This window comes from Musa acuminata, chromosome BXJ2-3 (assembly GCF_036884655.1).
Source record: "Musa acuminata AAA Group cultivar baxijiao chromosome BXJ2-3, Cavendish_Baxijiao_AAA, whole genome shotgun sequence".
In the NCBI taxonomy this organism is placed as follows: domain Eukaryota; kingdom Viridiplantae; phylum Streptophyta; class Magnoliopsida; order Zingiberales; family Musaceae; genus Musa; species Musa acuminata.
Genome location: NC_088340.1, coordinates 6,426,142 through 6,450,877, shown reverse-complemented (window position 1 = coordinate 6,450,877; position 24,736 = coordinate 6,426,142). Strand labels below are relative to the sequence as shown.

Sequence of the window (24,736 nt, the reverse complement as noted above, 5' to 3'; positions counted from 1 at the left end):
TTAACCCTAGAAACAGGGAGGGTGTTTCCGTGGACCCTTGCTTGTGGCATTAATCATGGTTTAAAATCTTGGGTACTGGTTCCTCCTATAACCAGGTCAGACTAGTATGGGTTTGGCATGAACCACGATACTGACACAACATCATTATGTGCCATAAAATCCAAAGGGGGGAGGAGGAGAAAAGGAGGATGAAGAGGAAGAGAAAAAAACAAGTAGAAGAGGAGGAAGAAGAGAAAAATAGAAGAAAGAGGTAAGGGCCTATGGCAATGGGTGGCGCGAGGGATGTGAGCACGGTGAGAGATCAAGACGGGAGTGCAAGGGCAGGGGGTTGATTAATCCAAAATAATTATAATAATAATCAAGGTTTCTTGTACCGCCCGAGTTGATATAGTATGAGCAGTACGTACCAGGCCGACTCGCCACCGAGACGTGGCTCACCCGAGTCCCTGTCGGCATGCCCCGACATACCATGTGTTGGTACACTGATACAAATCAATACGTACCATACCAACAAATCTCCAAGATGGGTCTGATACTCAAAATGGCGAACCCTGATGATGATGATAATAATAATAATAATAATAATAATAATAATAATAATATGTATAATATGTATAATATGAATAATCATAGTACCATTGAAAACAAGGAAATACAGAATTTATAACTTGTAATTCTACAACAGCTTTGTTTATTAAATAAACATGTAGTATAGAATGATACTTACTTTCATTTGAGGTGGCCTCCAAAATGCTGCATCTGAGGAAAATAACCAACCCTGAAGATTAATAAAGTTATCAGTAATTGGAAGTATATCATCAAGTAAATTGACAACAAGAAGTGCTTTCAGCAAGACATAAGATTAGCATCCTCCATTTAAGTTTTCCTTTTTCTTGAAGGGACCAATTAGATTATTTTTCAATCCTTTTAGAGTTCCAATAAATGCCTTATGTGGATACAGTTAGAACTTAGTTAGAAGAGTGATACAGGAAAGACAAGTAACAGCTTCATCCCTTTGCTTTAAGCTATGCCACTAGTGTAGCTTTCTTGGTAAAGCAACTTATTTCCTTGTTAATGATATGGGACAGGAAAGTGTTTTCCTTGTCAAAGAGATTGTCATTGTATAGGCAGCCCAATGTCTTATATGGGCAGAAAAAAGAATAACCAAATCATTCATAAGGACACAACTTTAAATTTGTAGCATAGGCCCACAACATCATATGTACTTTAATTAGCCAAAAGGACAATCAACAAGGTCGTTAAAACTTAGCATTAAAACTTAGCATTCATCATAAAACAAAATAGTCAAGTACAACAGAATGGAATATGGACATTTCTTTACTAGTGAAGTAAAAACATTCTTGTTACCAAGGTTTGTAATTTCGTACCCTACTAGAGTTTCGAGCTCAGTTCGGTATGGTCCGGTATAAATATACCGGGTGGTACATTTCAGTATACTGCTCGGTATATATAAAAAAAAATTAAAAAAAAAAACGATGGCTCTGCTCGGGTGAGGAGGAGGTTCCTTCTCCTCCGCGCAAAAAAAAAGGGAAAGGCGACGACGTCGCTCAGTTTCCCCATGCAAACAAAAGGAAAAGGGAAAGGGAAAAGCGACGTCACCTTGGTTTCCCCGTGCAAAAAAAAGGGGAAAGGCGACGTCGCTCGATTTCCCTGTGCGAAAAAAAAGAAGAAGAAAGGCATCGCCTCGCTCGGTTTCTTCTACTGGGGAGAAGAAATCGCTTCTTCCCACGACGTCGCCACGCCAGATCTCCAAGTTTTCTTTTTTTCTTCTCCCTCTTCTTTCTTCTTCGTCACCGACCGATTTAGGAATGAAAACAATCGCAATCGATGCTACCACCTGGTAGCAGACAGTCCGTGTACCAGTTACAACTACCACTTCAATGCATTATTGGTTTTAAATAATTATAGCCCAAATTAAAGAAATTATAAATACAATTTCAACTAAAAGCTTCCCTTCTTTATTGGTGATCATGCAAGTAGAAGACTTCTACAAATTATTTATCATGGTTGTCTTTATTAATCACAATTGTCTTTTATGTCATATATTTGACCGATGCATTTTTTATTCTTGTTTCCCGATTAGTAACTACTCTTTTATTGAGGTAAAATCTCTAAGAGCTCTTAGCATGTATCATGAATATATTCACCTTTCAACTAAGTATTATAGAACAGACAATCAAAAGTATGGTAATGCTATTTAGAAAATAATAATAGATATAAACAAAAAATGAAAGAAGTTTCTAATTAATATAATTTCATTATGAAAAGGGTGCTAATTTGGAACATGTTAAGCTAAGGAATGAAGTACCTGCATTAACCATACAGCATCTTTATCACCTTTAGACATGGCCTTATAAACAGCTGCTCCAAGCAATGAGATATACTTTGGATCATCTGTTGGTGGGGAATTTTCGTTAAATGTATCACTACAAAAAATAGTATCAAATTAGAATTTGCATAAACAGTACAACTGTGCATTTAATTTGGGAAGAGACATCAGGATCCAGAAATATAACAAACAATCAGCTCATCAAGAGAATCACCAAAGTAGTCATAAACTCATAATTGTCCATCTACCAAAGTGAAGGGACATCAAACTGGATAAAGATTAAGTACAAATGATAGGGTGCTTGAAAAGAAGCCAACTAAAGATTCCATATTTTAAGTGAGTAACAATAAACTAAACTCCAATCCAAGGTTTCAAGTCTGGTCCGAAACCAGTACTGTTCCTGGCAGAGATTGCACTGTCGCAACTGAGCAAAGAAAAGAGAAAGAAGGGAAATATGTTAATAGCAACTTCAGCTGATGCTCCTACCATTCTACAGGTTCAACTAGTCCTTATATCTACAGCAGAAATTATACTTAATTAAGACTCTCAAGCAAATGTATAAGGCTTCTATCATTATTATCTTCAGATATGATTTCTTTTGGAGGAATCTAAAAGCCTTTGTGGGACTCATTCAAATAGGAAAAACCAGCTGAAACTTATGCCTTTTTATACTCACAATATATCTGCTACATAAACTCACATAAACCCAAGATGCATTAAAATTGACACTTGTAACCATACAACAAAAATTTATGAAAATACTACGATAATATCCAAGAAGTATGAAGTCTTATTTAAACTTAATCCATGGAACTACTATGACGAAATACTGTGGTATTAACTGAAGGTTATCAATATCTTGATTTAGCTTGCATCCAACCAAACTACGTAGCATGCATAGCTCATGAACTTTCTTGGCATCAAAGATTCATCATGTTTAGATATGTTTATTAATATTTTAAAAAATGAATGATTCTCCTCAATCCATGAATTTTTATAGTCGGGCAACCCAAGGTCTCAAAACTAGAAGTACCAGTTGGTAGATGCCATGGACCGGGCAATTTCACCTGGTCCCACACAACATCGAGCCTACCTCTACAGCCATCAGAGTGAAAGCATGTTCTTCGAAGATACATCCAGTCTCTCTCTCTCTCTCTCTCTCTCTCTCTCTTCTTGTAGAGGTCTGACTAGTATTGATTCAGATTTTACTTATTGGTCAAACAACAAAATTATATTGGAAATGGATTTTCTCCATTTTGAAGGTGGCAGCCATCTCTGATATGACCATACACAGATTCATATCAAATTTACCACTGAATCAAATTTTGCCATTTCGGGAACCAGAACCGTGTTAGTCCATGTGTAATACCCCAAATTTAATTTGAGGACCTAATTGTAAATATAGATATTATAGGGACTAAATTGCAAAAGTATTAAAAAAACTTTCCATTTGGTTGGGGGCATTACACCATAACCGTGGTACCAAGAGAGGGATGAGAAGGAGGAGATGGGAGAAGAAGAGGAGTGGAGGAGGAGGTGGAGAAAAAGAGGCGTGGACCGACAGTGATCGGCCGTTGGTCGCACAAGCAACAAGTAGGCGAGGTTGACAAGGGAGGAAAGCACAAGAGACAAAAAAATCACAAGAGAGAGAGAGAGAGGGGCGGGAGGTAGTATAACTTGAAATTTTAAAATAACTGGGTCGTAAACACAATTTAATAGGCTTACCAAGCAGTAAGCCATGTACCAGACCCAGATGACCGGAAAAGAGGTCGTCCATGTCATGATTTACCAATCTGAGCGAAATGGAGTTCCATGCATTAAATATTGTTTCGGAACCAACAAAAAAAATCTACTTGAATAAAGTTGAAATCAAGCCATATTCTGATGTGTCTAAGGCAGTTTTGGTTTAAACCCACTCCCAAATGTCAATTAGGAAACTATATCTTTTGGTGATGGCCTCCTAACAAATAAAGACTCCTTTAGCATGCCCCATGTCTAAAAATGAAGGACTTATACTAAAGTACATGGCTATTACAGAACATTTAAGGATATTTAGAGATTGCATAACTAGTATGAATAACTCAAAATTCCAACAACAATGTATATTTACCAGTTGTAGATGTCAGTTACATCCCCAAATTCTGCAATATGCAGAGGCAGCAGAACAGTCAGAGACTGAAACAACTATATATTAAAAACAAAAGTATGTTGACATACAAGTCACGAGCTTACACAACATATGAACAATTGCACCATATGTACAATAAATACATATCAGAAGGCAACACTCGTATTCTGTAGTTCAAATATGTCATCAACAACAAAAACACTTAAATTCTTAATGAAAATGCAGCCAAAGTTGATGTGATGAATTTCATGCATGATGCTGGGAGATTATCAGAACTGAAATTCTACAAGGTTTATAAAACCAAACAAGTACGCATTACAGGTAAAATCAAAGAATATTCTCACTGCCCTAAGAAAACAGCAAGCAGTCTTCGGATGCTGAGGATGGTAAATTCTTGCCAACAATCAAGAAACATAACAGAAACCAGTAACATATAGAACAAACATTAACAAAACAAGTAATTGAGTGTAATAATGTTAGAGAAGTATACACAAGCAATAGCATAAAAATCATTATAGAGAAAGCAGGTATCAGAGAAAAAGAGCAAGTAGAGAGTGATGGAGGCTAGAGACGCAAAGAATGCAGTTGAGATCTGAAGAAGAAAGAGAAGCCTTAACTGTTCCAATTAGAATCAGACTAAGACATTCAGGAAAATCCTGAGGCCCTAATATCCAAATATAACTTGTTTATTGCTATTGCCTCTTCCATGTTATCTGGATCATCCCTAATTCTGAGTATGCAATTCTAATCCCACTGAATCTGAGTGCGGTCAGGCACTCAGGAAGGTTTATTATTGAGCTATAATTTCTGTGTCATGACTCATGACCTCCACCCTTGCTCATACACAGGTGGGATATTTCAGGGCCCATATTAATGCAAAATAGACATTTCTGAAACCTCTCAAGACATTGAAGGCACTTCTGGATGCTCAATATGAGTGGAATATATCTGAACTCTCCAGTGCACGTCTTATAATATGATTTTGCATTTTACTCAACCTGATCATTTATGTAATCTGGATTTTACTTCATTCTTGGATCGTCACACTACCATCTAGATCTTCACTGCTATTAGACCTTTATGACAAGCTTGTTGGGTTGCCTAGCTCTATTTACTTAAATATTTTATAGATAAATTGGTCATTTTGGGATTAAAGCTTCAAAGATGTCTCTGATCAAGTCACAATTTGAAGTTTTGGGCTTTTGAAGACTATTTGTAGTTGGATCAGGAATTACAGAGTATGCATAATTGTAGCAAGGTCAGTAAATAACAACATCAAACGTGTTTACTTCAGTTTGTAATTGATTTCATACATCACAAATGAAAGTTGGAGTCAAGATTTGCTTAAAAGCTAAATATCCTGGAAGAGTATTTTGGAACTCATACATATATCTGATGTTCATGACTCCTCCTAAATTGATTAAATTTGAATATTAAATTACAACATGCTCAAGTATGTTAATGCTTAATATCATGGATCCACATTCAATCTTTAGATATTATGCATATCAAGCTTATGGATATCTCCAGTGTTCACTCTTGGGATGAAAAGCAACTAAACGTTCTTTTAATGCTTTCATCCTAAATCACCTCAAAGAGGCACCACTTGGGCGCTCGCCCGAGCCCAAGCGCCAGGCACTTCGAGCGAGCACCCGGGTTAAACCAGGCGACCGAACCAACGTTTTAGGTATGGTTCATTCTTCGGTGCTTTCGTTGCTTCAATTGAAAAACTCAAGCACCGATATCAGCCTCCCAGCATTCCTCTCGCGACTTCCCCAACCCTAACCAGCACACAATTCTACCGTCGACATTTCCTCCTTGCTGTCGTTGCCTCTCTCCGTTGTTGTTGCCTCTCTCCGCTATTGCTGCCACTGTCGCTGCTCACCGTGCCACTACCACTGTTGTCGCTGTCGCTGCCACTATTGTTGTTCTCCGTTGCCACTATTGTTGCTCTTAGTCAACAGCCCCGGTCTTGCTCTTACTCACACTCTTCTCACATCGACTCGATAGTATACTATTAACAGTATATTAACAGTATACTGTTAACTGTATACTAATAATTAATAAATATAAATAATAAATAATTATATTTATTAATTATATTATATATTTTTATATTTTAGTGCCTTGTTTCGCTCGGGCGAACACTTAGCGCCTCGGGCATTTTTGGACCTTGATGCCTTTTGGCACCTAGTACTTTTTAAATCACCGATTTTAAATATAATTGTTTACTTGTAAAATCTATTTATGTTTAATTATTTGTGTTATTTCATTAGCAAAATAATTCTGAACTACCAATTTCCAACAAACACCCATTAACAATTTTATCTAACCAAATAGTTGTGAACTTTACATAAAACTAATTAATAAACGGTTCTCTTCTAAATGACTTGTGATAGTGGATTTTACAACAAAGCATATGTGAGGAGATAACTTTTGCATGTATTTAATTTTAAAATTTTTGATAGTATTGTTGGAAAATATCTAAAATTGCAGGCACTCATATATATATATATATATATATATATATATATATATATATGAGTGCCTGCAATTTTAGATATTTTCATGTATTTAATTTTAAAAATTTTGATACTACAAAGCATATATATATATATATATATATATATATATATATATATATATATAATGACTAGATAAAATTCAAGTAAAAATTTCTAATCTGGCAATAAATTTGTTAACAAGAAAAAGGAAAAAATGGACTCGCATGCAATTAGCTGATGATTAGATTAGAAATATCTTCCGTAATTGAAATGGCACCTTCAATTTGTTGCTTGATAAATGCCTCTCCCACTTGAACAAACAAAGGATCTTTTGGATCAAGAAGATATGTACAACACCACCGAAGATCACCATCAACAGTGTTCCTGAAATAGAGAAATAATGAGATACAAATTGTATATCATGGGGAAACAGAATATAGGCTCTCTCAATTATCAGATATATTTCAATTGTCATATCGCAGTGGTCCTACTAATGAAGGACCACCAGTGGCCAATTTGGTATCAAGAAAAAATGCTTTAGAGCCTAAGGCAGATATTTAAATAACTTACAAAATGAAACCCGAAATTTGGTTCCAAACTGGGACTTGATTTCAAATTACAAATTACAGCAAAGGAAGGGGCTATAATGGATTAGGATTTCAGAATCCTAAATACTACAGCCTCAAAAATAGTGGATAGCTAACAGGGGAGATAAGACCAATAAGATCAGGAAGAAGAACTTCAAAAGGCAATTCTCAGAGCTGCCATTGCATATCCGTAGATGTATGTTATGTATTACCATCTTGTAATCAATCAGCAGCTTCTAATTAGCATGCCCTTCAGTCCAATCCTCAGAAAAAATACATTAAACCTTGTTGGTAGAATTCTGGATTGCAAATAGAGGAAGCTAAGACCAATAAGATCAGGAAGAACTTCAAAAGACAATTGTCACAGTTGCAATTGCATATGCGTGGATGTATGTTAGAGTTAGACTACCATCTTGTGATAAATTGGCAGCTTCTAACTAAAATGCCCTCCAGCCCAAGAATAAAATCCATTCAACCTTGTTCTTAGAATTCTGTATAAAATATTAATCAGATATCATAGAAATATTCACTGCACTCTGACACTGATTAGATAATAAACATACAGGTGAGTTAAGGCTGTAAGGAATAATGACACTAAGGCTACAAGATTAACAATATAGAAACTGAACAACCATTCAGGTTCTGGACTGCAGCAAAACTAATTTGTCAAGGTTCAATACCAATGCAAAAGGGTTCAAGATAGGCATGTGACAGAACTGTGAATTAAATGAGTTGATTAAGTGATGTGGGTTCAACCTCTCAGGAATTTAGACATGGAAGCAACAATTGCTGATTTTTCAGGGATGCAGGTTTCTGTGGATGGAAACTGATTTGTAGCTGCTGCAAGAAGGAAACAAAGGAAAAAGGTAAAGAAAGCAAACAAAAAAGAGAAAATAGAAGAGGAAAAGACATAGGGTCTATCTCATACAAAGCACCTAAAAATCTGCACTTCCAGGACTTCATTTCATGGGAAACAGATGACAATTGGTTCATATTTATAACATAAACTGGCTATAGAACCCTCTTAGCTGGCTAGCTAAGTCAAATATTCATGATATTACCTATTTCTAGAAATTAATCTGCCTACAATGCTAACTAAAACAAAGAAAAAGGAACTACTAAACTTAGCACTGATGACCTTAGAGTTGGAGAAGCTCCTAATCACAATAGGAAATCCAGCAATGAGATCCACATCAATACTGAATAAGTTTCTCAACAATGTACTCCATTTAAAAACATTGATTCACCAATAATTCATTGAAGAACTATCCATGTCTAATGATTAAAATTGAAAGTACATTATATTGGAAGGACATGAACAAAGGAAACAAGTGGGAATGAAACTTCAAGACCAATGTGCATCATGATGAAATAGAGTGTCCACAAATGATGTTAGAATCGATATCATTTTGATCAGCATAAAGCACTAGAGCTCAAACAGTCTGCTAAAATTCAAAACTTTTTGCTGTAATTTGTTGCCAATGTAGTTTTGACGATAATTACTGCTAAATAATATAACAGGAAAGAGATCCTCAAACAATAGATAAAGTACTTCCAAAGAAAATCCAAAGAAACTCAAGCAAAGAATGCCATGCATGCACAAAGCAGGTACAGGTTGTGCAGCATGGTATATTACTAACATGTGACAGGTTCTGCTTCAAATAAACCCATGCTGTGACAGTGTTTCAACTTTGTGACTAAGAAGGAATACCATACATCAACCAGGCATAAAAATATATCAAACAATTGAACTTGGATGTCATAATTCCTTTTACTAGAAATTGGGCTTTGGTGTACATGTAAGGTTCAGTGTCAAAAAGTTCTATTCATGAAAATAACCTCTCTGCATTTTAGAAGCTTCATGTAGTGGGCTACCCTCTTTCAACTGCGGCTCTATTTTTGTATTCAACTTGCATTTGGATTTTGGAGAGCAAGCAGATGTGAGGAATCAACAAATAATGGACAATGGGATCTTCAGATCCATTAACACTAATTGCTCCACATGGACTCACTATATAAGTTTCTGTGACGAGCTTCTAGAATTAGACTATACTGTGTATCGTTAACAAGTTTCTACTGTAAGGATCCATGTGCATTGTCAAGAGAACAGATAGATGAAGAATTTTGTTGAATATCTGAGATATATGCTCAACATTGAAAATAAGTAAGCAACATTTAAAAGAAAATGTTTTCAAAATTCAATGTAAAGGCACTTTCTTTAAATGTATATGTTCTAGGATGCCAATTCTAAGCATGCAGTGTATTCATCTTTGACAATGAATCACCACCAGGAAATTGTTCTCTTATTCCCAAAACTCTCAAACCAATATATCCATTGGTACTTAGCAGTCAGATGAAAGGACAACAAATGAAGCATTACAATCACATTTTTCCAAACAACCCCCTAAATCTGGCTAAAATTGGTAGCAAGCAAGTAGCTAACCATGAGAAATACAAATACCAAAGGCAGTACAAACAAAAAACTTCTATCGTATCTGTCTAATACCAAAAAAAGAAACCAACAAAGTACCAATCGCCAAGTCTGGTAATACTTGCAGAGGGGAATAATTTTCTAAATACAGCTGGAACATTGCCGGAGAATGATGGTAACACTGAAAATCACAAGAACTATATAAGTGAAAGAATAAAGTATAACTCTTAAAAAATTCATTACAAAATTTATTGAAAATGATAAATATCTATTTGTCTGGAAATTGTTAACAAAATAGTGGTCGTTAATATAAAAATTAAAAGGAAAAATTTTTTTAGTAGAGTGTCCAAATTTTTTCCTTTTTTTTTACTGTAAGTATTACCTAGTTAATTCCCAGAAGTAGTGAGAATTTAAGCAAAATATCACAACATTGATGGGAAAGCAAGTGGAACAACACAAAATTGAATTTATACAACACCATATGTAATTGGTGATTGATAGGACAAGGACAAACACTGAATAAAACAAGCAACATATAACAACATGACATCTTCAAGAACAACAAGATTGAGCTTGCAGAAAATGCTACATTTTGTAATTCATAAAGATACAGACCAAGTATTTTAGTTTTAAATTGTTTCAGGCGAAATGGTTGAAATTTTTGTTGTACCAATTTGGTACATCCTATTATTTAACTGTCCAACCATGGACCAATACAAGACCATATAGGTTAATACTGGTTAGTATTTATCTTTCTTATTTTTCTAAAGATACTGGGTGACATGGGTCCATATAACACCCGATATACCAGTACCACATTGTTTTGAGCAGTGACCAAAGCTGGTAGCATGTTGAGATTTAAATTCTTGCTCAAAATATCTTATTATGATGAGGTTCTGAAACTCCAAAATGACGTCATATTATACCAGAAGAATAGCCATTCCAAAAGCATTAAACAGTCACATAAATAGGCGATTCAGTCACTTAAAATGGAAAACTTAAAAGAGTACTAACCAGTTTAAACGATTGAACTGGACACGACCAATTACTAAAACTTAAGTGTTTTCCCTCTTTAGGGCTCAAACTTTCTGGCTGATATGGCATGCCCCTTGTCCTTGTCAACCGAGTTTTGGTACTCGACATCCACATTTCACAGCACTACGTGGCTAGAAAAAAAAACCTACAACAGAGCGCATACTGGATAAGCTCTGTTCTCACAGCATAAGTTGATTGTTGTTCATTTTGTTGTTTCTTTCAATTTTTTGTTCCATTTCAAGTGAATTAACATGAACCCTCCGATAGCCCGTGTCATACTGTCACCACAAACTGTATCACTGCAAAGCCGAGATGGGGGGTTTCAGCTAGACTTGAATCCTTGATATTGGCAATTAACAAAGAAACAACAAGCAGCACTTAAAATGAAGTTTAACTTCTCTTGAGATTTGCATATAGTCCAAAGAGACATGCAGACACTGAATATAATCATGTCACATGCATTATCATGTATAATTCAATTGCTATGTTCAGATTAAAATCATTAAATCCTTCGATAAGACAATAGTTCATAGAATCTTCTTTTTTGAGTATGGTCAAGATCATGAAGTAAAAAAAGATGGGCAATATCAAAAGCTTTTAGCACAAATCCCTTGAATGTGTAATAGAACATGTTAAAGAAGTACCAGGAGTCATTCCAAGCTCAACCATATGAGATAGGATCTGTTTCTGCAATAATAATTGTTGATTCAACCAATTTTGAGACAGCGGTCCACCCCATCTGTGTGACAAGTAATGAAATATCAAGGTTATTCATTATCTTCAATGTTATACTTCCAACTAAATCTTTTAATATGTTCCTTTTTTTCTTGTATCACATCATTAACATGCCCAAGATGCTCTTGTCCTAAAGGAACCAGTTCGTAAGATTCAACTAAGCGCTTTTGATTGACAGAATAAATTGCAACAGACTCATCAATACTGATTTTTAGAAGTGGCAAATGTTCAGAAACTTGAACATGCAACGAAAATATAATGCACTATGACTGAGCACCTGGACCCCAGGTTATTCCCGAGAGAGCCCCACCCTGGACAGGAGGCCTTTTAAATAGGCTTTTCTATTTCTCTATCATTTTTATATTTTTTCTATCTTTTCTGTTACTTTTGGGTTCATCTTCATACATATTTGTATATTAAGTTCACTGTCATATTGTATTTTGTCATGTTTTGGTTATAGATAGAGTAGGAAAAGCCCTTAAGCCAGTAGGAGTAACTAGAGAATCCTAGACTTACTTTTAGATAGACTTTTGTAGAATGACAAATTTACAAAAGTAACAGATAAAAATATCTTCTCCTAAACATTATCTCAATTTACTATAGATGGTATATTGTATGCCCAAAAGACCATATCTTGTTATTGGTTATTTCATTTTGTCATAGATTTGTCATGAAAGTGGTAAAATTTTAATCTATCTGTTTTTCAGCCTTGGGCAATTAGTTTTGCTTGAATTGGAGATAACCTGATGCAAGAATCATATCCTACTAAGCTCCTGAAAAAATGGTGGAGCTTGCTTATCTTGACCTAAATATAGACACTGACCACACCTTATTAGTGTCATGTGCAAGATTATGTTCCATTCTTCAATCTTTACAATAAAAGATTTCTCATGGTATAGAATTATCAAATGCTATACAATTGAAGATAATCCTAGGAATTTTAAGATGGTATGATTTTTCTAATGTCTTGCCATTGAGCAAAAAACAAGCTTCTACTGGTTGATCAACAAAAGGTAAACAACATATCCGAAATAGAACATAGAACTTCCCAGCTATATCCTCTGGTTCTTCAAATTAAGTTTACCAGCATATTAGTAGGTCATTACAAGAAAAAGGGGAAGCAAGTATTGACAGGAAATAGAGCAAAAACAATATTATATTATTAGATGATAGGTTAAAGGTCATTGAGAAGTTAATAAAACATTACTAGTCTTCTGTAATTAGATTCTTTAGACATCAAAGGAAAAACTATGGATGATGTATAGAATTTCACAAGTTTGAATTGTCGGGACATTATATTGGCAACAATATGAATTGAAAACAATCAATTAATACACCTGAGTGCCATAAAAAAAGCAAAAAAAGATAGTGGAATCAAATTGGCTTCATTTGCCAACATTTTCCTATGTGAATAGGCCAAGATCCATCACAAGCGAATAGAAAACATAATTATTAACATATTATAATCACAAAATTCATAGTCTTTATCTATTCCTATTGCATAAAAGATTCACCAACATTTTAGACATAAAAGTGAATGATCATTTTATCATAACATGTCAATAATATAGGGAAGTAAATAATAGAAAATATGTTTATTTAATCTATGTGTCCTTATGCTTTATTATATCATGCAGTATATTGATTTATTTGGTCAACATTTTTCTGCTTGCATGTGCTTCCAAGTCCAAGAATATACTAAATATAGATGTCTAAAAAGTATTCAGATTTCCTGCAAAATTAATTTGCACATGACATACCCATGTAAGTTTCCCATTCGAGCCCAAGCAAGAAAGGCTGGTCCACCAAAAAAATCATTCAAATCATCACTACTAACATTAAAACCCTGAGACAAAAAAGAAGAAAATCATTCAGAAACAAAGAAAGAGAGAAAACTGTTAAAATTCAAATAAGATATGCCAGTGTTTCTGGAAAGATACACAGCCTGATAACTTTGAATTTTCAATGCATTGCTTGAATTCCAAGGAACCTCATAAACGGTGTACCCAACCCACACCACAATTGTCCCCCTTTTTTCGCAACCCCACCGCCCCCCCCCCCCCCCCACCCAAGAAAAAAATACAACCAAATGTGTGTGCAATAGGGCATGTATGTTAGCAAAACATATACACCTACTAAACAATAGGGGAAGATGGGCATGAGATTATCTTTTCTGAAAAAACAGCCCTCTTCTTCTCTTCTTCCTTTCTTGGTCATTCCATTTTCTGTTTATTGCTATCTTAATTATCACTTTTTATTTTGTTATTAATAGCATGAGAGAGATAAAGTATAAGAAAATTCTCTGATGGGTAGATTGCAGCCTTCTTCTGTCAACCATCATTCCATTTATTTTACTTATTTTCTTTTATACTTTTTATTTCTGTTCAGAAATCAGAATTATAATCAACCAGATGTTCTAGAAAATAGAAATATAAACTATAACTAAGAAAATCAAAGAATCAATTCACAATATTCTGAGAACTCCATTAGCACCACAACCAAGCAGAATATTTTGCACTCAATTGGATTACCACATTGCCACCGAATCTTTCATATGCTTGATTTGCCAAAGCCTTTAATTACAGTTTGTCCATGAATAGCAACTTAATTTAATTTAAAGCTAAGTAATAAAATTATTTGTTACAATATCAATCTAGCTATGTTCATGATGACACAGTATATGCAGTTATGCACTATGCCACTGATGAGATAAGGATTAATAAGGTCTCATTATTACAAAGAAATGTAAGCAAGTTATCATAAAATCTATCTTAAATCTATTCATCATGACATGGAAGTGCACTCTACCACTTGACAAGTTGACATAAGGAAGCAATGTAATGGATATATTATGTATATCCAATTATCTGTGGATTTATCATAGAGGTAAAGCAGAACCTTTTGTAGTTATTTAATTACTTAAAGAAACTCAATTCACAATGATAAGTTCCTAAAACTTGTTGAAGGCAATGATTTTCCCAACTAAAATCTAGAGCTCGTATTCAATGAAATAAGTTTCAATTAAAAGAAAACAAACTAGGAAAAAAATGGTCATGAAACAAACATAATATGATTACTAACATCACCTTAAAAACCTTCTTCCAGATGGCTTCTTGCCCTGTAAATGCCAAAGGTAAGTTGATTCCTTGGAGTGCCATCCAGTCAATCTCTTTTTCCCATCGTCTCCAGTCCCACCAAACATAGGAGTCTTTGGAGAGCACCAAAGGAAGATAAAAATTTCAGGGCTTTAGACGATCGTTAAATATATGGCATTCCGTAGGAAAAAGACTAAAAACATTTCATTTGATACTGATGTTTAAGAAACCAAGCAGCATATTTAAAAGAAGAAAAATATCACAACAAGTAGGCAACAGTTACACATTCAAAAGCAGGCTTCAAAAACTAGCGACAAGGACTTCAACACTTACCTGTCCTAGATATAAATTTTATTTCACTGAGGGAGAGGGTTACATAGTGAACAGACATAAGGATAGACCGATGATTTAAATTTGGATACACCGAGACAGTACAGATACAGACTCATCAAAATTGTCTAGTTCCCTCATAAAAACATTATCAATTCTCAGAGATAAAACAACATCTGATGGAGACCTTTAATGCAACTTAGACCTATATATCATAATTTACTCTGTTTCTTTTTCTTTTTGTTTTCCCATGAGATTGAAACAAATAACCCAATCCAGTAGAATCTTCCATCATTTATCCTTCTTTTCCTCCATCAGTCCCAACTCCCAAATTAAGGTAGCTCTAGTCGAGTGAGAATAAAGAAGTCCCTCTTCCACATTGGCTTTGCAAAAGGGCAAATGAGCAGGATACAATCCATTGTTTACAGAAGATTGCTGCAATACCAAAAGGGTATCATTCCTCCTTTTTTTCCTTAATTACAGGATGGACAGGTACCCTCTCTTAGAGCTGACCACATAAATTTGTCTTGATTTAAGAAGAGTCATTTCCACAGAGAACTAGAATGAGTCAATAAGATTCCACTAAAATTTAATGCTCTATAGAAGAAAACTATTAATCCCAAACAATCCCATCCCCATTTCACTTCCTGTCTAATGTGAAAATCTTTTACTCAGTCAAAAAGGGCAACCAATTTGAGAAACTATTATGGCTTTGATGCACACCAAAAGTGACATCTTAGATATGCCAGTTTTATCTTGGAGTCAAGCAAGAATTGTAACAAAAACATCATATATCCTTGAAGATAGCAAAGGGAATTCAGTTTATTGTTAAGCCCCATCCAAATATCTATCTTGAGTATGGTTTCAACTTTCAAATACTAATTGGATTGGTAATATTCATTTTATTGTTTTTAAAATGACATAGGGTGATATAGGGGCAGTATACCACTTGGTACGCCATTACCTTATCCATTCGACAACATGTCAAAACTGATATTTAAAACATGATCTAGAGTCCATCAAGCTTGTCATTTCCCATGACAAAGGAAGTCACAAATATAAATAATCCAAATAAGATCATTTTCTTCCAGATAAGAGAGAAGACCGATTCACTGACAAAGTTATCCCATCAAGGATACTATGAGAAAGTACTTGGCCCAAGTAAGATCAATCCATATTAGCTCCTTGTGGTTAATGAACTTCCACCACCATTTAGCAAACTCTCACCAACCAAATATATGACAAAGTGGTGATGAAAATGATAAAATTTGTAGTTTCAAAGACAAAATACAATATCTCAATACAGGTGACATTGACAACCAAGCTCCTCAAAAGCATGTGAAACTCATGAAGAGGATGACCAAAATTAATCATATGAAGAGGATGACCAAATTTAATCACATTGTGCATTAGTGTTGACCAAAAAGTAAGTGCATAAGTTATCTCATCGGATCAGGTCATGATAAATGATATTTGAACTGATGAGGAAGCTAGGTAAAAAAGGACTATCAGTGGATGGTACTAAAGACATCATTCGTGGAGTCACCATAGCCTTGCCCTCATATGCATTGTGTTAGGATTTGATTCTAGACAATGTTGGGTCTTGATGAGACCTTCAAGTCATTAAGAGAGGAAGATTATTATGGTACCCAAAGAAGATTTAAGTTAATCTATAAAAACCCGATGGATGCACTATCATTAACTTAGGCGCATGCATTTTGGATCATTAATGATGGAAAGATACTGCAAAAGTAATTAGCCATATTTCAGTTCATTATTTTCTTTAAGCTAATGCTGACATCAAGTGTTGTTCATATAATAATCATATCATTCTAATAAAAAGATAAACTAAATATAAAAGGGAAGGCCTAGATTCAGCAATTGAAATTTATAAAGGTCTAAATACAAAATTTTCAGTGAAGCAACAAATATGAATTGTCTACAGAATTATGTTCCTCCCTCTATCATCAAAGTAGTACAACATGCCAGCCTAGAAAAACAACTTCAAAATAAAAGCCGGAGTTGAGATATTTCTTATGTCTTTTGCATATTAAGTACTGAGAAGAAAAAAGCAAATTTGATGGAGCACGTACAACTGGAAGTAACAACATTTTGGTAGTAACTCCAAGGAACGGGGCGTTCAACCTTCACCCCTTCACCATCTACACGAGCCAACGACCCAGGTGGAGGAACTGAAGCTAATTGAACACCACCTGTTTTGTCCCATGAAATATGGGCACCACACCAGTACTTGAGATACCAGTGAAGACCGGAGGAGATCTCTACTGCTGTGGTACCTCGAATCCTATTTGGCAAAGACAAACGTTTACATAATTCATGATCACAAGTTGCTGAACACCTACCCTGATTCAATTTGGAACAAGAACGCAGTAGTTATTGAGCTTAATTAACTGATTAGGTTTCATACAATATCTCTGCTCCATCACTGTTCGAGCTATTGACATTACTGATATGGAAGCAACCGTTTTGCTTGCAAATTCCCTGACAAGAAATAAAAACAGTAGTAAACAATGGTAAAATAGCAACAAACGAGAACATTATGAGTTACATCATGTCTAACCAGAGTTCCAACCTTGGGGATGATCTCAAAGCGGAAGCTGGAGTGATGGGTGGGGAGCAACCGCAGGAGGAGGGCATGGGCGGCTGCCACCTGGACGGAAGAAGAAGGCCGCTTGTTCTCCAACCTTCGCAGCAACTCCCCGACGCTTTCCCGCACATCAGGAGGCGACGAAGACAGCGACGACGAAGGAAGAAGCAACAGCAGCAGGAGGGGGGCAAGAAGCCGGAGACGATCGGGAGCTCTCATCATGCTCGGCACCCGGGGCTGCCGCTTCCTCCCTCGACAACGGCAATCGGACGAATACTCGCGATCGAAGCGAGAAATCGTCGTGGGAAGCAAAGTTGGGGCAATGTTTGGTTGTGATTTCTTCCTCCGTCCGTCGCAATCATTTTCGATTGAAATATCCACCTCATGGTAGGGCCCCGTCGCCGAATGAAACAGGTAAGCAGATGCTTAATAGGATGCCCCCATTGCTTGCCACTTGTTTTGGATTCTTGCATGTATCTTCCCTCTCTGTTATTGTCTCTCCTCACACGAATGTTATATATCATTTAATTTAGTGTATATATATATATATATATATATATATATATATAAAGCTCAAAAAATGTCGTAGATATATCATTTATATCTACGACATTTTTTTAGTCAATCATTGCCATAATGATGTCAAAACTCAAGCTGATAATAAAATCCCTTTAAAATATTTGAAACTATGAAATGTCAAATAATTAATGTAAGCAACAAAAATAAATTTACGTAATTATTATTATTTTTAATTTAATGATAACCATGACTGGTAGATGTTTTTATCTATCCATCCTAGAAAACCTTCGATAATCTAAAAAAATCTAAAATCAATGTGAAATATACTCAGAGCAACGCCTCAAACGTCAAAACTCAAAAAAAAAAAAAAAATTGAATAATTTGATTAATAATTGACTATATCGTGACTAGTCGTCTCCTATTTTTATCAATCGTGGTGAAATATAGTCCCAAAATAATATGATCAAATAATTTGGAGCTGTTTGATTATGTTGGGATTAACTTTTTTTTATTTGCATTTTATGTTAATTAGGAAACTAATTCGAGATGGGATTAAGTTTTGTATTATGTGATCCAAAACTCTCGAAGATTTCATATTAGGAAGAAAAAAATAAGAATCTTTATTTTTTGTGCACAGACAAATATATGAAAACTTCTTATTTTAAAAATAATTCACTGTGCATTTTATTCATTGTAAATTCACTAGATAAATCAGAAATTGCAAAATTCTTCTTATTATGAATCTAATCATATTATTTATTATATTAGTCACACTGTTACATCTTGATCATATGATACCAAAATTGTGGCATCTAAATTGTAATTATACTCATCATCTATCATAGTTTAACTATGGCATCGTCTTGTAAAGGCACAAGTTATAAGCAACCTACTGCACATGTCGGCCCTTCGATCCATCAACGAGCATCTGCAGAGGCACATGCCAACCTTCCACGTGACTTCTTCTCTCTACTGCTGCATGTGCATGGCTCATGACGCACCAGTTAAATATCTCCGTAGATGCAAGCAAACACTGTACGTTCTGTCTTCGCTCCATCTGCTCCCGCTTCCACCTGTGATTCCGGTGGGCGAGAAGAGAACTCCTCATGGGATCGCATCAGCTGTCGGCGGACCCGCCCTGCGCAAGCGCCATGCGCATCGGTCTGGCTGCTCGACGACAAAGAAAACACGGAAACACGGCTCCCCACCACCCCGTTCCCATTTCTTTTACCCCTGCAGGTGTCGGTAGCTGCGAAATGATGGGATCTCAGTAGGTCGAGTTCGCTCTCGGCTCCCTTCTTTACTGGTTCTGACGCCATGTTCAGCATCTTTTTCTTGGGTCAGGATCCCTATATTTCAGAGCTTGCTGATGAGATTCCAGGGTTAACTTATCCTGGTGTGGAGCTGGACACGTTCAATGAGTGTACTCTAGTGCAGCAGCACGCATAATCCAATGATAAACGCTATGACAATGATAGAACTAAATGGCGCTGATGATTTGCTTGATCTTTCCTTTCTCCGAAAGGGTTGGCTCTTGGATCAGTATTCTCTATGTCAGAGTTCGCGGATCAGATTCCAGGTGTAAAGTTACCATCATTAAGCAGCACGGTTGCCTTTGTAGTTTGCTCGGAAGTGGAAGGAGGTCGACATCATAGATAATTGATCTGATGAGGTGCCCTCTTTGGTATTTTGAACAGCAAGGATGATCTTTCAGTTTCTCTCAATAGCAGATCGTGAGCTTTGATATTGTTTCCTTCTTTAGAGAGAGAGAGAGAGAGAGAGAGAGAGAGAGTGACACACACACGAATGGATGAAACTTCTCAGAATACACATGGAGTTGGCATTAATCCACCACACATGGGTTCAGGTGCATGGCAGCGAAGACAGCTCTGGATGAAGTGAACAGGGAACTGATTCCAAGAGCTGCAATGAGAAAAGGTGACGCACGAAAAAGGCAAAGGTTTGACCTAGTACAGAAGTTTGCTGAGAGATTCATCTACTGTTGAAGCCGGCCATTGCCTTTAATCCGGTATTACTCCGATTTTGTTCTTGGTTCAGTGGCATGTTTACCGTTCTCACATTTATAATTACTGTAGCTCTTAAAGTTCGATTCTTAAGTGGGAAGTTGCAGGCTTTTGAGATCAATATGGATGGATCTACCTAGCCAGAGGGAAGCTGGACTTTGGACAAAGTTGGAATCTGTTGTCGACAATGCAGATTTGAGATTACTTTGGTTGGATTTTAAGTAGGCGAAAAGATCTCTGTGAACCAGAGAGAAACATTTAACAGGAGAAAACGAAGAGCAAAAGCACACTTGATGTTGTGGATCTCATCATTTGACAAGCTTACTGCAATCACATCTGATTAATCTTTCTGAACGAGAAACATAAAGAGGAAGGCTTCGCCATGCAAGTACGACAACGTTAGTCAGCTAGCAAGGGATGCATTTTCTTCTCAAGATCCAGCGAACTCCTCCTCGTTGCTTGACAGAAATGGTGCCTTCTTCTCATTTGCTTGGATCATTGAACTCTTGCAGTGGGCAATGGCGCCTTGTATGGCGCTTTGCAGCTCCTCCATTGACGAAGCCGACAACGAAAGGGCAGGGGGAGGCTCATGAAACCCGCTCCCACCAATGTAGAGCAAGCCCGAGTGGCTGGGTGACGACCTCATGGAGGATGGACAGCTCGCAGCCCACGGCTTCTTCCTGGTGGGGTGTGCAAGCAGGTTCCCGGAGAAGGACGAAGAGCTGGAGCAGTTCATGCCCTTTCTGCTGGCATGGTTGCGGTCGTACCCCAATACATTCTTTTTGCCTGATCCGGCGAGTACTCTATCCTTCCTGATCGAGAACGAGAACGTCTTCTTCCGTTGCTGCTGCAGGGGCTGCTGGTTGTTTCTGTGCTGTAACGCCGTGAGTTTCTCGTAGATCGGCTTTACCTTCTTAACGTACTTCCTGATCACCTCCTTTGCCGACGACGATGACAATGAGTTTGCTCGTTTGGTGGGAAGAGGAGGAGGAGGCAGAGGAGGGGCGGGAACGTTACTGTTGGGAACGGAGGATGGGTCTAGTTTCTTGCTACCGCGGTGGAGGAAGACGGAGAAGCGGGTGGCCAAGGAGGAGAGGTATTTGGAGCCCCCAGGGCGTTTGGCGGTGGAGAACCGGCGGATCTCATCCTCCGTGATGGAGCTGGGGCGGGAAGAGTCGAATTCCGGGAGGATGAGGTCGGCGGCAGAGAAGGAGGAAGAGGAGGAACTGCCGTTGGAGTCGCGGGAGGCGGTGGCTGTGGTGTCGGTGGAGGAGGAGGAAGCGGAGGCGGAGGCGGAGGCGAGGAGGGTGCGGACCATGGAGATCCGGGGGGAGAGGTGGAGGGGGAGGAGCTGGCCCTTGTAGAAGAGCTCGTCGGCGGGGCACAGCTGGGCGCAGGATCGCCTGGAGGAAGGGGATAGGGAGACGGTGAACTCGAAGTCGGAAGAAGAAGACGAGGACGGGGATGGGGACGGGAAGGAGGAGAGCGCAGGCGCGGCACTGCCGCCGCTCCCCCACGGCCCATCCCCGTCTCTTGTCCTCTCCATCCGCGAACGCATCCTTGCGTCAATGCCTCCTCGGCTCAACAGTTATGCCGATGGATTTCAACCGAAGGAAAGAAGGGCGCAACGAGATTGAAGTATTCGCTCGGGCAGAGGGAGATTGCCACGTCACGCTTTAGCGAGGAAACAAAGGTGGGCCACGTGACAAGGATGCTCGTAAGGCCGAATGGAAAGCCCCTTCCCATTGTGAAAGGACGCTCACAGGAGTTCATGACACGTAAGCACCTCGTTTCCTAAGAATTATAATAATAAATTATTAGCCTCAAATGAACACAAATAGTGGCTGTAGTTTAGTGGTTAGAATTCCACGTTGTGGCCGTGGAGACCTGGGCTCGAATCCCAGCAGCCACATGTTATTTTATGTATTTTTAATTTTATTTATAATTTGTGTTTTACGGATACTTAAAATTAAGATCTATTTTCCTTTACACAATATAAATTCACGCATGATTTTTTGTTTATATTTTCTATTTTTATCTTAACATTTAAATTGCAATGACTTGCAAGTTTATTTTAGCATTGTTTCCATTTTCGTCGATACTTTAATTACAATTTCCACAGGATAGTGCACGCTCCACACCGCTACAATTTCCACAATTTTTTTATTGATACTTAAATTAAAATATATTTTTTGTTTACACGATGCAAAAATCTCACATGACTTCTTTTTATCTTTACACTCAAATCACACAAATCTTCTATGCTTAAATCACAGGATTCATTCAATGCTCGCTTTTTTTTTTTGTTTCGATTTTGTTACATGATTAATAAAATTATTTTTCATAATCCACACAAGTTGATTCAGTTTTCATTTTCTTGTATATTTGGTTAGTCTCATCTCTCCCTTGATGAAAGAAACAATGCAAAGGAACAGGCTTGCTCACCAAACTAAGTTCATCATCCTGAGGTCTCAAACTAAAGAAGCACACTCTAATTGGCTCGGTCTCTCTTGTTGTCCTTTTCATCTCTTTTCCTTTTGCCACTGTAGCGGAACTTGAATCATAATTTATTGAGTTTTTTCTAAGGTACAAAATTAACACGAAGAAAATTCAAAATGAAATTAAAAAAAAGGAAAACATCTATGTTGTGCCAAAAACTAGCTTTCACCACAAACCAGAAATAGACTAAAGATCTTTTGTCTTATAGTATCACAACACTAAATGATAAATTGAACGAACCATTCTTTTTACTAAGTGATAAATCGAACCAACCTTTTTTTTTTTGTTCAGAAATTTCATGTTAGATGGGCTTAGATCAAAGGTTCAACATGGACCATTCTTTCACCACAAACAAGAAATATACTAAAGATATTTAGACATTTTATCAAAAAATAATAATTATTGGCTTTTTATTGGATTAGCATCCCCCATTTGTTTTTTACCACCGAGCTTTTTTTATAATAATAAAAGATCTATGAACCATACCAAATTAAAATTAGAGATTTTTTTGATAAATTATGTGATTGAGTGTAACAAATATAAATTAGTTCAAATTTGAGTGTAACTGGGTCAACTTCTACTAAACCAGCTCAAACATTTTACACAATAATTATAACATGATCCTTAGATTATTAATATTATTTTTTATTTTAAAATTTTATGATAATTAATTATCAAGATTTAAGATTTTTTGAATCAACTTTATCAACTTCTACTATACCAACTCAAACTTTCATAGATCTACTAAGGCATGGTTCTAAGATGACTAATATAAATTTTTTTATTTTTTTAAAAAAATATTATAATTATTTATGAAAATATTTTTTAAAAAAAATATGTTCTATGATCAAGAGTAACTAAGTTTAGTTTTAATTGTAACTTGGTCAACTTTCATCAAATTAACTAAACTTCTGGTAAACTATTTGCCATGATTCTAAGATGGTTAGTATCATTCTTAAAGGATTTTATGATAATTAATTATTAAAATTAATATTTCTTTGAATATGTTTTGTGGTTATGTATAACTTACTTCAATTTTGAGTGTAACTTGGTCGATTTCTACTAAATCGATCCATACTTTCATGAAATCACTATGATATGATTTTAGGATGATTAATACTATTTTTATTTTTAAAAAATTATAATAATTAATTATTAAAAATAAATATTTTTTGAATTGGTACTATAATCAAGTGTAAATTCAATTTCGAGTATAACTTGATTAAATTTTACTAAACTAACTAAAAATTTTATATAATTACTAAAATATATTTATAAGATGATTAGTATTATTTTTAATTTTTTATAATAATTAATTATCAAAATTGAAGATTTTTTAAATAATATATATCATCAATTCATTTAAATAAAAGTCTGAGGATAAGGATGCCTTGAAGTTAGAACAAAAATGAAAGATGGTTTAAATTTTTTAAAGAAAATATCTCATATCTTTTATGTTATCACAACACTAAATAAAATTGAAGTTTCATGTTAGATGGTTTAGGTGAAAGGAGACAATTCAAGATTACATGAAGTGAGGAAGAATTTAACGGAGATTATGAAGGGTTGTTTTTTTTTTACTTGTGGAGTTGATCCATCACTAGTCCAGTCGATATAATACTGATGACAAATAAATTTTACTTTCAGTTCCATTGTAGAATAATTATGTCCATATGATTGAGTAACCACAATTATTAAAAACCTAAGTTATTAGGAAAGGAATGATGTATGTTTTAGCATCATTTTAGATGTTGCATTTTGCTATCTCATTACATCTTCCGAATATTTCTATGGTCAGTGCGTTTGATTTTTATTTTATAACGGACCCCACGATTCCATAGTTTAGCTAACGAAGGATAGATTATTATTACCATAGGGTATTTGACGTAAT

At 36.1% G+C, this 24,736-nt stretch overlaps 2 protein-coding genes and 1 non-coding gene across 5 annotated transcripts in view; 1 reads left to right on the top strand and 2 right to left on the bottom strand.

The window, feature by feature from the left end:
* The window catches only part of LOC103977681 (alpha-N-acetylglucosaminidase), a 30,839-nt gene extending 12,660 nt beyond the window's left edge, over positions 1 to 18,179 (bottom strand). Inside the window, exons 1-11 of one of the 3 annotated variants that reach the window (XM_065098640.1) lie at positions 17,789 to 18,179; positions 17,624 to 17,697; positions 17,289 to 17,500; positions 14,857 to 14,978; positions 13,531 to 13,616; positions 11,680 to 11,774; positions 10,076 to 10,181; positions 7,260 to 7,366; positions 4,461 to 4,491; positions 2,330 to 2,447; positions 728 to 778 (exon numbers count right to left, since the gene is read on the bottom strand). In XM_065098640.1, the coding sequence (XP_064954712.1) occupies positions 728 to 778; positions 2,330 to 2,447; positions 4,461 to 4,491; positions 7,260 to 7,366; positions 10,076 to 10,181; positions 11,680 to 11,774; positions 13,531 to 13,616; positions 14,857 to 14,978; positions 17,289 to 17,500; positions 17,624 to 17,697; positions 17,789 to 18,025 (1,239 nt within the window). In that variant the 5' untranslated portion in view covers positions 18,026 to 18,179. The remainder of the gene's footprint in view (positions 1 to 727; positions 779 to 2,329; positions 2,448 to 4,460; positions 4,492 to 7,259; positions 7,367 to 10,075; positions 10,182 to 11,679; positions 11,775 to 13,530; positions 13,617 to 14,856; positions 14,979 to 17,288; positions 17,501 to 17,623; positions 17,698 to 17,788) is intronic. The other 2 variants (XM_065098639.1, XM_065098641.1) reach the window with 2 other exon arrangements.
* A 2,431-nt stretch (positions 18,180 to 20,610) lies between these two features.
* LOC103977680 (probable membrane-associated kinase regulator 1) lies at positions 20,611 to 21,965 on the bottom strand. The gene has a single exon (XM_009393260.3). It carries the CDS (start codon positions 21,902 to 21,904, stop codon positions 20,777 to 20,779), a length of 1,128 nt encoding a protein of 375 aa, XP_009391535.2. The 5' UTR covers positions 21,905 to 21,965; the 3' UTR covers positions 20,611 to 20,776.
* Positions 21,966 to 22,186: 221 nt separating this feature from the next.
* On the top strand, positions 22,187 to 22,258 carry TRNAH-GUG (transfer RNA histidin (anticodon GUG)). The gene has a single exon. It is a non-coding gene; the product is annotated as a tRNA-His (tRNA).
* The last annotated feature ends 2,478 nt before the right edge of the window (positions 22,259 to 24,736 follow it).

Excerpts from the sequence above, each read along its gene's own strand:
- LOC103977680 (XM_009393260.3), bottom strand. The coding sequence starts at position 21,904 with ATGCGTTCGCGGATGGAGAGGACAAGAGACGGGGATGGGCCGTGGGGG.